Raw genomic sequence first — 18,380 nt, 5'->3', positions numbered from 1 at the left:
TTGCCCAAATAACCGCTGAATTATTCCTGAGGGGAGCTTTACTCAGAATTAACCGTTTCTTCTTTTTTTCCATTCCCACCTATCGCACAAATGTTGTTAGTAAGGCATGCTTAGGATGTTTACACCAACAAACAACAGACAGGGGCAGGGGTTTCCTGTCTCTCTTCCCCTTTCTACTGGGGTCTCTGGGATAAGTCCAGATAAGAGTGCTACACAAATAAGTGTACTGTCAGCTTGCTTTACTTTAGCAGTACCTTAGGATAAAATTATAAATTATACATAATCCTGAAGAACAAGAGTCTAAGCACAAATACTTTACTATTAAAATACGCTATACTTCTTTGGCTTTCGGGATACAACATTAAAACAGAGTTCCAGGCATTTTTCATGGACCTCCCCCCCCCCGCCGCCCCCCCCCCCCGTTGATGTCTGCCCGCCCATTGGCTCCTGGGATATGAGTGTCATCAATCCCAGCAGTCTATGAGCTTCCGTCGCTTATAACGTTGCGGTATGAGTTTGCCGCACTTTGTAATTTGTGCACATACATGAGATCGGGAGGTGCATGCTGGGTAGCCAGCAGCGCTGTATCCCGGAAGGAGATACCAGTGTGCTTCAGCTGCCCACACTGAAGATGAGAGCGCACTCAGTAAGGACTGCAAAGTAAGTTAAAAAAAAAAAAGAAACATTTACAAAACCTACATCAGCTACCAATGCCCTTTGATATAGGATTAGGTGCAAACAACAGGGGGGTTAAAGAAATAAATAAAATTCTGGAACTCCGCTGTTTACAAAATCAGCAAGCTCTAAGGTGGAACAATTAAATAGCAGATTCAGAGGAGGAAAAGAACAGGCAATACCATTAACTGACATCATTTAACTTCAGGGCAAACATCCACTTGGCCACAGAGTTACATGCACTTTGCAGCAGAACTACCTCATACTCGTAAGAAATTTTAAGCAAAAACATGCCTTCTTTGCCACATGGAGGAAGTTCATGCTTTTTGCTCAGTTGGAAACCCCTTGCATGACCATTTCCTGTTTCAGTAGCTCAGAACCTTGCACACCAGTAGACCATTTCTCTCTAAAGTCCAGCCTAAACATAGCTAGTTAAAAAATGCCTGAGCTACTGAACAATGAGATCTGCTTATTTCTCCAGGGTTACGAGTGGATATTGCCAATATCGGAAGCTTTTAAGCCAATCTCGGCCTCGCTTGCACGGCTGCTGGAACCAATTTCATCATAAGATCTGGTTGCAGGAAATACTCTACTGGGAGTGCTAGCTAAGCTTTTTGATTTGAGAATGCCTTTACTGAGTGCTGAGCTAATATTAATATTTTTTGACAGTCCCTTACTACGAGAAGAATATTACAGTTCCTTTATAAAAGTTGCTTTATCTTGTATAGGAAGCTCACTCATTTATACCACCAGCTTTAAAAATCCTCTGAAATTAGTTTGTTTGCTGGACAGGCAGAAAATGATTTGCTATCCAATATCAAACTTGTCAGAAAGATGGAGTATCTTTACATTCAGCATTAGAAAAAAGTCAAAGACGGACAAGCCACATTGTTTGTATATGTCAAACAGAAGCAGGGGAAGCAAACTGACAAATGCTGTATTGACTTGCAAATACTGCATCTCCTTGACTCCATGTCATTTTGTTTGCCCATGGATGGTAAAACAAATAATGTAAATGACAAATCCTAAATTTACTTTGAATTATGAAATTAAAAACAGGATACAGCAGCAGGAAAAGACAGAACCTTGTCCATCGCTGGTCACAGATGAATAATAAGAGCACTGAAATAATCATTTGTAAAGGACAGATGGGTAATGAATATATTTAAACTAAAGCTGCTGTTTTCTTTAGCAAAGAAGCCAGTGATCATCTTACAACCAATGCAATAATGTATCGAATTTAAGAAATAATTTATAACATAAATAATCAAGATAGGCTGTCCAAACGATAACTATCAGGAACCATAATCAAAACTCATCAAGCTTGTGAAGACTGAGGCCTTTTTTTTTTTTCTTGATTCAGAATGTCGGAATTAAACCCTATTTTAGCAGTGGTTATTCACTGTTCCTTATTTTTGTCAGGTGTAACAGGAAACATGTTTATTCTGATTGTCTACTTTGTAAACTGGTGGAAGACTCGGGAGATCAGCCCTTGTGATGTGATCATTACATGCATTGTGATATCCAACATAGCCCTCCAAGGAACAATCCTAATTAATGAAGTCTGCTTCTTCATGTTTGTGACATTTTATTTCCAGGATAGGGCAGTCAATGCCCTGGCAACGGTTATGTCTTCGTTGGCATTCTCCAGTCTCTGGTGTTCCACCTGCCTGTGCTTTTACTATTGTGTGAAGATTGTTAATATCAGTGGGACATTTTTCTACAAACTCCAGGCAAAGCTTAAAGTGATAGTACCCTGTCTGTTGGCACTATCAGTTGTTATATCTTGGACAGTTGGGCTGCCCGCCTATTGGGATCTTTACTTACATATGACCTTAACAAATGCCACCTTTTCTGGCAACATCACACAACCCATGTATTACAATATTAAGAGCAGTTGCCATTGCTTGTTTCAGATATTCATGCTGTTTTCCTCCATTGCGTTCACCATTGTCTTCATCACAGCTGGGACAATCATCATCTCTTTATGCAGGCACATGAAACGACTCAAACAATCCAGAGAAGGATTCAGCAATGCAAAAATAAGTTCTCACTTGTCTGCTGCTAGGACTGTTACCTTTCTTCTTATACTTTACTTAGCTTTTTATGGAGCACTTAATGCTATATTCAATGAAACTACGGAAGTAGGCACCTTGATGTTCTCTCTTTGTTTTATAATGATTTCAACTTTTCCAACAATAAATTCTATTATATTAATCACCGGAAACAGAAAACTGACTAACGCAATAAAACATCTCTTGGGTTGGAAGTTCAGTACTGGCTGTGCTGAAACTAAAGCAGGTCATACATGAATCAAGAAACTAACAATTTGTTGAATGAAAATCAAATGTGTCATTCAATTTTTCATACGATTGTGCCATCATTGTTTTGGAAATTGCACTGCAAAACCCACATGTTTTCCTTTATTTGCCTTTTCCTTTCATTTTGCTCATGCACATTTCTTTTTACATTTTTTTTCTTGAAAGAGTCTCCCATCAGCGATTAGAAAATCATTTGTTCTTAAAGAAATTTTCAACAAGTTTGATCGGTCATTTTCAATGGCCACACGAAAATCAGCTTTCGTTATAATAATTATTCTTTGACGTGAAATTCTGTTTGTTTTTTGACTCATGTATGGCCTGCCTAATGCTACTACCAGCTAGATACATTTAATATTCTTTATGTTCTTCTATGTTTATGCTAATACAGTTTTAGAATCATTGCTTTTATTATGATGGAGGCTGGTTTAGCACTTTGTTTTTAGAAGTTTCTATGACAATTTATCATGTGACTAATCAATTTCAAGATCTAAATTTAGCTTTTTTTTGTAGAGTATAAGTGCATGTGATTATTTTGAAGATTGGATATTAGTCTTTGCAATATTTAAGGACACCAGCTGATCTCGAACAGCAGTGATGGAAGATGTAGTCCAACCTGAACAACATAAATATACAATTGCAGATGTCACAGATAGACGGCCAATTTAGCCTCTTCACTATCTGTTTAAGTGAGGTACCAAACATCTGGATCCATTTGATTTATTTGTCACATTCAACTGCCAAGTCTAGTGTTGGGTGCTTCTACTTCCGATTTGTATGATATATACAGTAGCTCTCTTTTATCCTAATACTGTGATACTTGAATATTTGCTAATTTACGGTATCTTAGTGCTAATTTATAAACAGCATGGAAGGAAGGCTCTAGGGGGTGATTTGGTCACACAGATTAGATAATATACGTAACCTTCTGAATATGGATAGAATTTAAAGTGTTACTGACTTTACTGCTTTGCTTTTATACCTCAGCTAGTGAAATAAAGCATTATCTATGTGTTTCTGCATATGCATGTATACATATGAATTTAAACATAACTATCTTAATAACTAAAGTATGCAATTAAATTGTTCTGTTAAGCAAATTAATAGAAAGATGATTATTATTTTGTTGAAAGTGGTTTTCATTTTTTCACAAGTTTGATATGAGATAAAGGTGTTTTCAGTGTTCCTTTATCTATGGAACGAAGTACAAATGGTATCACAGGTACATGGGAGTCAAGGACATTAGCTTTACATTAACATGTTTAAAATTGTCTAATCTTCAAAAAACTAAATATAGATGTTGTGTACGATGTTGATTGTATTTTATAAGATTGCTGTTCTTTTTATTTAAAATTGCAAATGATCCAGTAAAAGAATATATATATATATATATATATATATATATATATATATATATATATATATATATATATATACAGTATCTCACAAAAGTAAAAACACCCCTCACATTTTTAAATCTTTTATTATATCTTTTCATGTGACAACACTGAATAGATTACACTTTGCTACAATGTAAAGTAGTTAGTGTACGGTTTGTATAACAGTTTAAATTTGCTGTCCCCTCAAAATAACACAACAGACAGCCATTACTGTCCAAACTGCTGGCAACAAAAGTGAGTACACCCCTAAGTGAAAATGGCAAAATTGGGCCCAATTAGCCATTTTTCCTCCCCGGTGTCATGTGACTTGTTAGTGTTACAAGGTCTCAGGTGTGAATGGGGAGCAGGTGTGTTAAATTTGGTGTCTCTCATAGTGGTCACTGGAAGTTCAACATGGCACTTCATGGCAAAGAACTCTCTGAGGATCTGAAAAAAAAATTGTTGCTCTAAATAAAGAGGGCCCAGACTATAAGAAGATTGCCAAGACCCTGAAACTGAGCGGCAGCACGGTGACCAAGACCATACAGCGGTTTAACAGAACAGGTTCCACTCAGAACAGGTCTCACAATGGTTGACCAAAGGAATTGAGTGCACGTGCTCAGCGTCCTATCCAGAAGTTGTCTTTGGGAAATAGACGTATGAGTGCTTCCAGCATTGCTGCAGAGATTGAAGGGGTGGGGGGTCAGTCTTTCAGTGCTCAGACCATATGCCGCACACTGCATCAAATTGGTCTGCATAGCTGTCATCCCAGAAGGAAGCCTCTTCTAAAGATGATGCACAAGAAAGCCCGAAAACAGTTTGCTGAGGACAAGCTGACTAAAGACATGGATTACTAGAACCATGTCCCTGTGGTCTGATAAGACCAAGATAAACCTATTTGGTTCTGATGATGTTAAGCCTGTGTGGCTGCAACTAGGTGAGGATTACAAAGACAAGTGTGTCTTGCCTACAGTCAAGCATGGTGGTGGGAGTGTCATGGTCTGGGGCTGCATGAGTGCTGTCGCCACTGGGGAGCTACAGTTCATTGAGGGAACCATGAATGCCAACATGTACTGTGATATACTGAAGCAGAGCATGATCCCCCTTCCTTTGGAGATTGGGCCGCAGGGCAGTTTTCCAACATGATAACAACCCAAAACACACCTCCAGGGTGACCACTGCCTTGCTAAAGAAGCTGAGGGTAAATGTGATGGACTGGCCAAGCATGTCTCCAGACCTAAACCCTATTGAGCATCTGTGGGGCATCCTCAAACAGAAGGTGGAGGAGCGCAAAGTCTTTAACATCCACCAGCTCTGTGATGTTGTCATGGGGGAGTGGAAGTGGACTCCAGTGGCAACCCGTGAAGCTCTGGTGAACTCCATGCTCAGGAGTGTTAAGAAAATGCTGGAAAATATTGGTGGCCACATAAAATATTGACATTTTGGGATCAGTTTGGACATTTCCACATAGGGGTGTACTGACTTTTGTTGCCAGCGGTTTAGACATTAATGGCTGTGTGTTGAGTTATTTTGAGGGGACAGCAAAATTTACACTGTTATACAAGCTGTACACTCACTACTTTACATTGTAGCAAAGTGTCATTTCTTCAGTGTTGTCACATGAAAAGATATAATAAAATATTTACAAAAATATGAGGGGTGTACTCACTTTTGTAAGATACTGTGTGTGTATGTATGTATATATATATATATATATATATATATATATATATATATATATACTGTATATACAAGGTGTGTCCAGAAAGTAATGAGAATGATATTTTAAAAACTCTTTTATTGAAAATTTTACCATTGAAAAATCTTCTCATTCAAAGCATGCACCTTAAGAGTGTACACAATGCTCCCAGCGATTTTTCCATTCTTCTTAGAATCTCTGGAAGGCTTCAAGTAAGATGGCGTTCACAGCCTGCGTAGTGGCTCCTTGGACGTTATCCACACTAACAAAATGGTGTCCCTACTCATGTTCACATCCTGAGTCACGATTTCATGAACAATCGACTGGGTAATGCCCGTATCCTCTATAATCATTCTAAAAGTAAGCCATCAGTCATGGTTAAGAACAGGCCCCACTGTATTCACATTCTGTTCTGTTTTTGACCAACGACTTACTATCAGAATGATTGCAGAGGAAACGAGAATTACCAAGTCAATTATTTTGGAAATTGTGACTTAGGATTTGAACATGACAAAGGACACCATTTTGGTAGTGTGGATAACATCCAAAGAGCCACTACTTGGGCTTTAGCCACTTGGAGCTCCCACTACAGCCGAAAGACAGCTACAGCGTGGGCTTAAAATGCCGGGGGGGGGGGGCGTAAATGGACGTCCTCCTCTTCTCGTGCTGATGAGACTCAGTTATTCACCAAGCAGTGTAAAGGGCCAATCACAGTGGGCCTTTTAACATGTGATCAGCTGTCAGCCAATGACAGCTGATCATGGAAGTAAACAGAAGCCGGTTACCGGCTTTTTTTAATTCCTCACGCTGTTAGCGTGAAGAAAAGAAGAAAGCTGTTAACCGGCTTCTGTTAGCGGGACATTGGTCCTCTTAGTGCCCTCCAGTGCTGCTAATCAGTGCCCACTGGTGCCACCTATCAGTGCCCATCAGTGCTGCCAATCAGTACCCATTAGTGCCTCCTAAACAGTGCCCACCAGTGCCACCTATCAGTGCCCACCAGTGCCATAACAAAATATAAAAAACGTTTTTTTTTTCAAAATGTTTGGTCTTTTTTGTTTATCAAAAAAAAACAAAAAAACTAGTTGTGAATAAATACTACCAAAAGAAAGCTCTATTTGTGTGAAAAAAAAATGATAAAAATTTGATTTGGGTATAGTGTTGTATGACCATTGCATTGAAGGCTCCTGATAATGTCATTCTGACGAAACGCATAGAGCGTCATTGCGTCACTTCCGGCCTTGCATTACTGGTGTCAGAGACTCAATACTCTGCGCAGGCGCTGTTAGGAATGCTTCCTGAGCACACTGATGTGCTGTCATGAGTCTCCTAAAGGGTTAACCTAGAGCAGACTAATTGCTGTAATTGGCAAACAGGCTGCCTTATTTAAACAGCCCAGCAGCACTGCACTTTGCTGTGTTGTCTTCAGCTCTCCTGTATCCTGTGCCTGTTATATCTGCTGTTCCTGTTTACCTGACCCAGCTTGTCTTTGGATTCTGATTACCTGCTGCCCGCCCTGATCTTGGCTTGTCCTGACTATCCTCCTGTCTCGTCCTGATCTGTTTACCTGCTACCGGCTATTGGTCCTGGATCTGTTCCTGGCTCTCCCAGGGAATCCGGGGGGCCGCGACCTGGTGTTAGCAAGCAGCCAAATCCATCCCGACCTTCTGGGGCCCTGGTGAAGACCGGCTTACACTTAGACTCCGCGCCTCTGGTGAACCTGTGCCACGCCGGTTACCCGGTAAGCCACTCCTCTTACGTCAGGCTCTGCCACGTTACCCCGTGACAGTACAACACAGCCAAGACTGAGCCTGCTAGAGGAGCCTCTCCTATGGATGACATCTGCCAGCACCTTGCGGCCCTTACCCAAGCCGTTAAGTCCCTGCAAGAGGGCTATACCCAGCTGGAGGGGCGTGTTCAGTCCCTGACCCCCTCCACGGACCCTACAGTTTCTGCTGCTTCCATGGCTCCCTCCGGTCCGACCGTGGTGATGCTGCCTCCTGAGCCAAGGGTCCCTACGCTGGAAAGGTTTTCTGGGGATCGGAGCAAGTTTAGAGCCTTCCGCAATGCCTGCGAGCTGTACTTCTCCCTGCAACCCCGAACCTTCTCCTTGGAAGCAACCAAAGTGGGGTTCATCATATCCCTGCTTCAAGGTGAACCTCAGTCCTGGGCTCACCGCCTGCTTGAAGAGCGCAATGACCAGCTGGACTCCATGACGACTTTCTTTAACGCAATGGCGCAGTTATACGAAGACCCGCAGCGCACTGCTACCGCAGAAACCGCGCTTACTTCACTTCAACAGGGCCGTAGAGCCGTAGAGGATTACGCCACTGACTTCAGGCATTGGAGTACGGACACTCACTGGAACGACGCAGCCTTGCGACATCAGTTCCGCCTGGGTCTTTCAGAAAACTTGAAAGATGAACTGGCCCGAGTGGGTATACCCGAGACCTTGGAGGCATTAATCACCCTGGCCATACAGATAGACCGCCGGCTCCGTGAACGTAGAGCAGAGAGGTCCACGCAGCAGACCCGCCCAGTCTGGATGTTGCCACAGGTTCCTAATCCCGTCCACACCTTCTCCTCTGGTGCCCGTTCCAGCAACACTGCTCCGCTTATTTCTGAATCGGATACGTCGGAGCCGATGCAACTTGGGCTTATGCGTCCTTCCTTATCAACAGAAGAACGCTCACGACGATGTCAGAACAACCTGTGCCTGTACTGCGGAGAGGCCGGACACTTTGTACGCTCATGCCCAGCAAAGATGCGTAAGCGTCTTTCTATATCCCCCTCAAGTTATCCAGTCTCTGTCAACAATACCACTCACCTGGCTCTCTCTATCTCATTTCAGCTCCCAGAAGGCCCGATCCCGGTCACCGCTATTATTGATTCCGGGGCATGCAGCTGCTTCATTGATCTTACCTTTGCTGCCCATCAACGCATCCCACTTCGACCCAAGTCGCAGGGACTCTCCATCTTCCTAGCAGATGGGTCCCACATCAAGTCTGGGCCAGTTACCCAAGAAACCCCTCCATTGCCTGTGGCCACTCTCGAAGGGCACAAGGAGTTGTTATGCCTGGATGCCATCTCTTCTCCCTTGTTTCCCGTTATTCTGGGGTTACCCTGGTTGCAGGCGCACAACCCGCAGATTAATTGGACTTCTGGAGACGTCAAGTTCCAGTCCCCTTACTGCCAGAATCATTGCCTGCCAGTACGCCATAGTGCTCCTAGCACCCTACTCTGTATGGACGCTGATAAGGAGATACGATCCTCTGTCCCAGTATCTTATCACGAATACTTGGATGTCTTCAGTAAACAGGGGGCTGAGACCTTACCCCCCCACCGCCCCTATGATTGTCCAATTGAATTGCTTCCGGGGGCCGAGATCCCTTTCGGACATATCTTTCCTTTATCGGAACGAGAATTGGGTACCCTTAAAGACTATGTGACAGAGAATCTAGAGAAGGGATTCATCCGACCCTCTACTTCTCCGGCAGGAGCTGGGATCTTTTTTGTGGAGAAAAAAGACCATTCACTTCGGCCATGTGTGGACTACCGTGAGTTAAATAAAATTACGGTCAAAAACCGGTACCCCCTACCCTTGATTCCTGAACTTTTCCAGAGACTAAGAACCGCCTCTGTATTCACCAAACTGGACCTACGGGGAGCCTACAATTTGGTCCGTATTAGGGAGGGGGATGAATGGAAGACAGCATTCCGCACCCGATTCGGGCATTATGAATATTTGGTGATGCCTTTCGGGCTCTGCAATGCCCCGGCCACCTTCCAGCACTTCGTCAACGACATCTTCAGAGACTATCTGGACATCTTTGTTATTGTCTACCTGGACGATATCTTGGTCTTCTCTTCCTCCCTGGCCCAGCACCGAGAACACGTTAAAAAGGTACTCCACCGACTCCGGCTACACAGGCTCTACGCAAAACCCGAGAAATGCGAATTTGAACAGCAGAGTATCCAATTCCTCGGGTTAATAATCTCCTCTGAAGGGGTCAAAATGGACCCTCAGAAGGTCTCCGCCATCCTGGATTGGCCCGCACCGGTGGATAAAAAGGGGATTCAGCGTTTCATAGGATTCGCAAATTTCTACAGGAAATTTATCAAGGGGTTCTCTTCCATCATCGCCCCTATTACCCTGCTCACCAAACAAGGTACCCGCTTCCACTGGTCTCCCGAGGCGCAAGTCGCATTTACAGCCCTGAAGGAGCTGTTTACTTCTGCTCCTATCCTCAGCCACCCGGATCCCGCCCTGCCTTACATCCTTGAAGTTGACGCCTCGGAAATCGCAGTAGGAGCAGTCATCTCCCAGCGTCAAGGTCTCAAGGACCTGATTCATCCGGTAGCTTTCTTCTCCCGTAAGCTTTCTCCTGCAGAGAGGAACTATGATGTAGGGGATCGGGAGCTCCATGCCATCAAGACCGCCCTGGAGGAGTGGAGGTATCTATTGGAAGGGGCGGCACATCCCATACTCATCTACACGGATCATAAGAACCTGGAGTATTTGAGGACGGCCAAACGCCTGAGACCTCGCCAAGCAAGGTGGGCACTTTTTTTTTTCCAGATTTACGTTCCATATAACGTACCGACCGGGTTCCAAGAATACGAAACCCGATGCTCTCTCTCGAATGTACGACAGTTCTAAAGAAACCATTGCTCCTGTCACCATCAACGGGGACGAAGAATTTGAGGTGGAGGCCATCCTAGACTGCAGAAGGCGGAGGAACCAGCTACAATACCTGGTTAAGTGGAGGGGCTACGGCCCCGAAGAAAATTCCTGGGAACCGGTACAGAATTTCCATGCCCAGGACTTAATCCGGAATTTCTTCCGCAACCATCCCCACAAAAGGAACCTTTTGGGCAGGAGGTTGCCCTTAAGGGGGGGGCAATGTCAGAGACTCGATACCCTGCGCAGGCGCTGTTAGGAATGCTTCCTGAGCACACTGATGTGCTGTCATGAGTCTCCTAAAGGGTTAACCTAGAGCAGACTAATTGCTGTAATTGGCAAACAGGCTGCCTTATTTAAACAGCCCAGCAGCACTGCACTTTGCTGTGTTGTCTTCAGCTCTCCTGTATCCTGTGCCTGTTATATCTGCTGTTCCTGTTTACCTGACCCGGCTTGTCTTTGGATTCTGATTACCTGCTGCCCGCCCTGATCTTGGCTTGTCCTGACTATCCTCCTGTCTCGTCCTGATCTGTTTACCTGCTACCGGCTATTGGTCCTGGATCTGTTCCTGGCTCTCCCAGGGAATCCGGGGGGCCGCGACCTGGTGTTAGCAAGCAGCCAAATCCATCCCCACCTTCTGGGGCCCTGGTGAAGACCGGCTTACACTTAGACTCCGCGCCTCTGGTGAACCTGTGCCACGCCGGTTACCCGGTAAGCCACTCCTCTTACGTCAGGCTCTGCCACGTTACCCCGTGACAACTGGTCTGTGGAACGCATCGCGTTCCGTTACACCGGCTTTCTTACTCCGTTTATTTGTAAGTACGTTTTAATTGTTTTGAATAAACATCTTTTATTGATTCACGCTATGAGATGCCTCTTTGTACCCCCATAAACCTTTGATGAAACTTCCTGGTATCGAGCATATTGAGAGATAGCTGTTTAGTTGGTGTCTGTGAACTCTGTTAGAGGTTTCTGTGTTCTGTCCCCCCGTGACTTGGCATATAGAGGTGAAGAAGAAACATAATGCTGTTTGATTGATGCCTGTGACCCCTGCAGGAGTTCCATATTCTGGCAGACCTTGGAGAGAGGGGGAGCACGAGTGTACCCACCTTCATGGGTATTCACCAGAGATTGCAATTTATATGCACTGGCTTCTGCACCTTGTCACTTTTTACAGATTCATAAATTAATATATTGGTTTGAAGAATAATTTTTTGTGAATTTGCATCTTTTCACGGTCTTAACACCATAGACTGTAATCTACTTGCACCAGTTTTTTGCACTAGTCACTTTATATGCAGTGATGTATTATTTGAATTCACTGATTGCGCTTTGCATTTGGAGCACTTTATATTACTCTATGTTTTGTTAGAGATTTATGAGATTAATTTTTATTGATTTTTTTTTATGAATTATTTGTAATCTGAGCATTTTATTTATTGATTTATACATCACAGACACATATAGGAGTTTTTTATAGACTAAGAGCTCGGAATATTACCACTTTATATTTACTTGTATAGGAAATGCGAAGGCGCCTGGCCCTTTTTTAAAAAGATGTTAAAACCTGCTGCCCTTTTAATTGTTTTAAATAACAATAAATAGCTAAATGAATGGTAAAAAAGGTGCTGGTAATCTTTTTTAGTGAAAAAATGTATAAATAATTTGAAAGTGTATATTGAAAAACCTTTCTAAAAATTCACAAAATTCAGTATAAACCTCAGTGGTGCATACATATACAGTATAAATAAATAATTAATTTATAAAGTGCAAATGCTGTACAACAATAGTGCCAAAATAAAGTGCTTGCTTGTGCATCCACAGATAAATTATATATCATGAATTAGTGTGCCAAAAAATATTGTGCCCACTATTATAGTGCTTAAAGTGCATATAAATGGTTCATAGTCCAAGTCAATTCATGCAGGAAAAAAACTGGATATATTTAATTGCTTGGATCTTAGGTGCTCCAGGTGGTGGGGTGTGTCACTCTTTGCCTCTTGCCAGATTGAAGCAGGTCGCAAAGACCCCCAACGCCTATGATCCCTTTATATAGGTGGATCAGACCTTACCGACTCCTCTTTCAGAATATCCTGCTCCTTTCTCCTATTTTTTCTTATGCATTTAGTTGTGCCCTCCTGGCACAGGGCAATTCGCATTGGTTGCTTGCGGGTATCAGGAAGAAAAAACCCTCTGAGGATCTACAGTATCTCACTTGAGTCTCCTTCCCCCCTGCTAGCATGCGGCGGTCGGCGTGCGTCCCAGCCATGCATTTCGCTATGCTTGCGTCGTCAGGCGGTCCCGGAAGTAGCGAGTAAAGGCATTGGAACGCAGGCTTGAACGCACGCCGACCGCCGCATGCTAGCAGGGGGGAAGGAGACTCAAGAGAGATACTGCAGATCCTCTGAGGGTTTTTTCTTCCTGATACCCGCAAGCAACCAATGCGAATTGCCCTGACACCAGGGGCGATCAAATGGTTGAATGTGTCCCTAGGGGGTGCTTTCTAACTGTGTGGGGGATGGGCTTGCTGGATGAACACAGAGACCTGTGTTCCTAAATACCCTGTTTCCCTGAAAAAAAGCCCTACCCCAAAAATAAAATAAGACCTAGCGTTATTTTCGGGAATGGTTGCAATATAAGCCCTATCCCGAAAATAAGCCCTAGTTAAAGTTGTTGTAAAAACATGCAATCTATTTTGTAAAAAGATCATATAATGTGCGGTGTGTCTCCCTCTGTAACTTTTTGTGGCAAATACCTTATTAACCACGCCGCTGGGCGCTCACATGACCCGCTGGAGATCTTCTCCTGTCCTCCCGGTTGACGTCAGTGGCCTATCCCTCTTCAGTGCTCAGAGTGGGGAAGAAGAGCTCCGGCAGGTCACGTGAGCGTCCAGCAGTGCTGTAAAGAAGATCTTTTCACTATAAAGTTACAAAAGGAGACACACTGCACATTTTATAATCTTTTTACAAAACCGGTTAAATAATTTTGTGATACGTTAACCAAGGTTTATTTTTGGGTTTACAGAATGTCATAATGCTGACTCCTGAGCTGACAGGGGAAGAGAAGGCGAGAAGACAGGGGACACAGGAACTTTAAAAAAAAAAAACATTTTTTTGTTTTATTCCAGGTTTTTTAGAACATAGAGAGGGGTAAATGACACAGCACAAGCACTGTGCTGTCTATCATGGTTTAAAGGATGAGGATATTTTTTTTTTAGGGTTACAACCAATTTAAGATCATCATGATGACATAACTGTATTTGAATAAATGTAGATTATAGTACAGACTGTAAATAAATAAGACATCCCCTGAAAATAAGCCCTAGTGTGTTTTTTGTAGCCAAAATTATTATAAGACACACGGTAGGAGGAACACAGGATCAAAAATAACACAACTTCAAAAAGCTCACCATGCCTCTTACTAAAAACCTTGGTGTCTACTTTCCAAAAAGGGGTAATTTGGGGGATATTTGTACTGTCTTGGTATTGAGATGGTAGTCAGTATATCAGGATTGATCAATTTTCAAATATCTATCCCATAGTCTGTAAACTCTTTAGCTTTTTCATAGACTAAATAATATACATTTTTTTTTTGTTTTTGTTTTTTGTTTTTTTCACCAAAGAAATGTTGCATAATACATTTTGGTCTAAATGTATGAAGAAAAATTATTTATTTGCAAAATTTTAGAGGAGAAACAAAGAAAACAGTGTTTTTTTTTTTTTTTCAAAATGTTAGGTGTTTTTTCTTTATTTTGTTTACTTAGAAAAACATTTAAAAAGTGATTAAATACCACCAAAAGAAAGCTCTCTTTGCCTAAAAAAAATGATAAAAATGTTATTTGGGTACAGTGTTGCATAACTGAAAAATTGGCATTCAAAGTGTTACAGCGTTAAAAGCTGTAAAGTGGCATGGGTAGGAAGGGGTTCAAAGTATCCAGTGCTGAAGTGTTTAACTTTAAGGCCATTTACAAAGGACAATGGGGGCACTTTTTACATCTGGATGAAAAAAAGGTTTAACCTCTACATGCTTCTTCACAGTAAGAGCTGTAAAAATGTGGAATAGACCCCTCAGAAACCATTTCTGGCAAGCGCTGTTGATTGCTTTTAAAAACTAGATACATTCCTCATAATATAACTGGATGCTAAAATTTCTAGGTAATAACACAACGGTCTCCTAAAGACGTGTTTTCACCTAAAACGCGCAGGATGGAGCTTTCTGATGACGTCATCACGTACGCAGCAAGCTGGGAGAGCCACCATTTTTTGGGATGTATCGCGCTGAATAATCGTATTCCTTGTAAGTAAAACCTTTTAATAAACTGATTAATTTAACTTGATACTGGGTCATGGGAGTTTTCTTTTTTCTTTTTGAGTGACATGCTTTTTTGACCAGGCTGATGAGGTATTGAAGCCCCTGAGAGTGTGCCAGAGCCATCTAATGGTGTGGAATGCCATAGGTGTATCCTAGAGGCTGCTGTGCTCATGGCTTTAATCCATCCATGCTGTATTGACCTCCTGTGATCTAAAGGACTGCCTGTTTGGTAAGGAGTTTATATTTCTGGAGGTAGTGAAGCGCTATGGACTACACCAGCAATGGTTGAAATACTTCACTAGCATTCTGTCTAGTTTATGGATTTATAATTCTTTATGCACTTCAGCACATTTTTATTTTGTATTTTTATTACTTAAATGTGTTAATTGTTTATGCACGAAAGCACCCTTGCACTTTTGGGGTGTATGAAATTTATAAATTTAGCAATTGATTTACAGTTTATGTTTTTATACTGCAGGATGTATATATTATTTGATTTACTGTCATTGAACACTTATGAATTTGTTTTTATGTGTTTACTGATTTTCTAACAGTGTTTGGGGTGGCGTTTAGAATAAATGGCACCCAAATGCGTGTTGCGCATTTTGCACCGTTTGCCACGCGATGTGGAATAGCAGGCAGAATCGCAGTGATTCCAAATCGACAAGTGTGAAAGGGGTCTTGAAACGAAGGTTTGTGAACTCTGAAAAAATTGTGTATGTGGGAACTAACATGCAATAGATTTGGAAAACCTGCTAGTAAGGTCTGCGATTTTGTAGTTAGTTTGGGGGCATGGCTAGGATTTTGTTTTTGGAAACATTTTTACAGGCACTGTACAATACCAGTATATACAGTAGCATGAAAATAGCACAAATAAACACACTACTGTTTGTCACTATACTACTGGACTGGTACAGTATTTGCTTGAAAAGGTTGCTCACCCCAGGGAGAATGTTACCTGCTACCAGACTTGTATAAAGTATTCAAAATTGCTCGATCAAAAAGTGACTTAAGTAGAAGTGGAAGTGCTCACAGAAAAAGTTACTTAAGTAGAAGTACTAAAGTATTCAACATTTTTTTACTTAAGTATTGCAAGTAGTTTTTTCAAAAAATTTGCTACTTAAGTACTAAAAGTAAAAAGTACCAGTAGTTTTGAAAAAAAATTTCTACTCAAGTACTGAAAGTAGAAGTAGAAGTACTGTGTTATGTAGTTATTAAAGAAAGAAGTCAAAAGTTTGAACATCATATTGTTTTTTATTATTTCAAATGATTTATTCAAATGATTAACCTAAAGGACAATCACAATTCCTTAGGCTGTAACTTTTTGTAAACAAAAAACAGATAAAGTATGTCCCTCCCTTCCCCTTTTAAAGCATCCACCTTTTAAAGCCAGGGGTGGTCTCCTTCCTGAGCTTCCTCACTCTCACAGCCAGGCAGATCACTTGAAGTTGAAGGGCCAGGGGTGGAAGGTGGTGTTTTTGGTTCGTCCATCTTTTCAGCTGATCAAAAGGCAGAACAGGAGCATGCGCAGTCTTCTTAATCGCGGTTTGATTTGATTTGCTCAATTGATGATGATGTGCCAGGCCAGCTTCATCAAACCTACAACGCTTAAAGTGAAAAATGCATCAAAAACTACTAACAAAGTGGCTGTGCTAAAAATGCTAATAAAGTGCCTGCAATTATATATATTCTTCTTGTATTCAAAATCATCGCCCACAGTATCAAAAATAAAGTGACATGTCTGTGCTAAATGCAGTGCAAATTATTCCCACAATGTAAATTTAATTCATATAAAATATATATGACAATACCACAATAAAATAAGTTGTGATTGTGAATAAGTTAGGTGCAAGTTTAAGTGTGTAAACTAAACTTTATAAGGAAAAGTCCATAACTGAATTCCAGTGTGCAATCTAAGAAGTGCTTGTCACTTGCTGTCAGATGCTTCCACCTTTCTTCTGTGATCTGCTCAAGTAAAGTGGTGGACTGGATAGCCCCTCTCTCTGCCTCTCACCTTAGTAGCACTGGCACTGCACTGGTTCAAAAAGCTGTCTATATTATTTTCATTATAAGAACTTGTCAGAACATGCTTCCACCACCTGTCCTTCACACTAGTAGTGCTCATTTGCTTTGCTCAAGTCAAGTGTCACTGCCAGTGGCCACTGCAGTGCAGGCACAGCCGCACAGGCAGAGGCAGGCCGCAGGAAGCACAGGCACCACCAACACAACACTTATGGTCCATGGACCATGGATGGTCGGATAATCATCATAGCCGTCAGTCTCACTCTTCTTGGTTCAAAAAAGCCACCCATGACCCGTGTGTATATAATATATTAATATTTTATATTGATTATTTGATTCTCAAATGGCACATTTGCCATGGCAAGGATTAGGCCCTCTCCACGGTCCACCTCACTCACCTCATAGAGAAGAAGATGAGATAGCGAAGAAAATGCTCCGAGTCCTGCTCCCGAGTCCCGCCGCCCGTGTCACAACTCCTCTCAGTAAGGGCCCTAAGGGGTGGGGTCTGAGTGACACACAACACGTCTAGAGGCGGAGACCTCGAACGGGAAGACGGCAGCACGGCTCCTCCAGTGCGGTCTTAACTTGATGATCATGACAGTGATTCCGCGGACCGCGGCGTGAGCGAGGCTGTGGGATTGATTGAATTGAGTTGTGCTGCCTACTGCTACACGCTACCTACTACTAAATTGTGAGTCAGTATATTTTATTTCATTTTTATATATAAAAGCGGTATTGTTGAGCACTACTAGCCACTAGATCTCCTGGCTGTCACTTTGTCACATGTTGGGGAATCACAGCGGCTCGGCTCCAGAAGTGGCGGGTGTCCCCGTCATCCTGCCAGGGCCGCCAAGAAGTTCATCACCTAATCTTAAATTATTAATATCTTATGAGGAGAGGACCTATGAGATTGAGAATTGAAATAATTAAATATATATGGCTTTTTGAACCAGTGCAGTCAGTGCCAGTGCCACAGTGCCACCCAGACGCTATCCACCAGTGCCACCACCATTAAGTGTGTTGGTCGGTCACTCGAGCACTGAAGGAGGTGGAAGCATCTGACAAGTGAAGTGACACTTTAGATTTGCACACTGGAATTCATTTATGGACTTTTCGTTATAGATAGGTTTACACACTTCAACTTGTTGCACGCACCTGACCTAACTTATTTCATAACTTATTTTATTGTGATTTATTGTCATATTTTATATGAATTGAATTTACTGTTACATTGTGGGAATAATTATTTTCACTGCATTCAGGCTTTAGCACATTCATGTCACTTTATTTTTGATACT

At 42.1% G+C, this 18,380-nt stretch overlaps 1 protein-coding gene across 1 annotated transcript; it reads left to right on the top strand.

Moving 5' to 3' along the window:
* Positions 1–2,039: 2,039 nt before the first annotated feature.
* On the top strand, positions 2,040–2,987 carry LOC309564859 (taste receptor type 2 member 9-like; the record flags this gene model as incomplete). Its single annotated transcript, XM_082269545.1, has 1 exon — positions 2,040–2,987. The coding sequence occupies one exon, from the start codon at positions 2,040–2,042 to the stop codon at positions 2,985–2,987; it is 948 nt and encodes a 315-aa protein (XP_082125671.1).
* Positions 2,988–18,380: the final 15,393 nt, after the last annotated feature.

The sequence above is a fragment of the Pelophylax lessonae genome (genome assembly GCF_965119305.1).
Source record: "Pelophylax lessonae genome assembly, chromosome: 9".
NCBI classification, from domain to species: domain Eukaryota; kingdom Metazoa; phylum Chordata; class Amphibia; order Anura; family Ranidae; genus Pelophylax; species Pelophylax lessonae.
The sequence above is the reverse complement of the archived record's forward strand: the minus strand, read 5'-3'. Positions and strand labels throughout refer to the sequence as shown.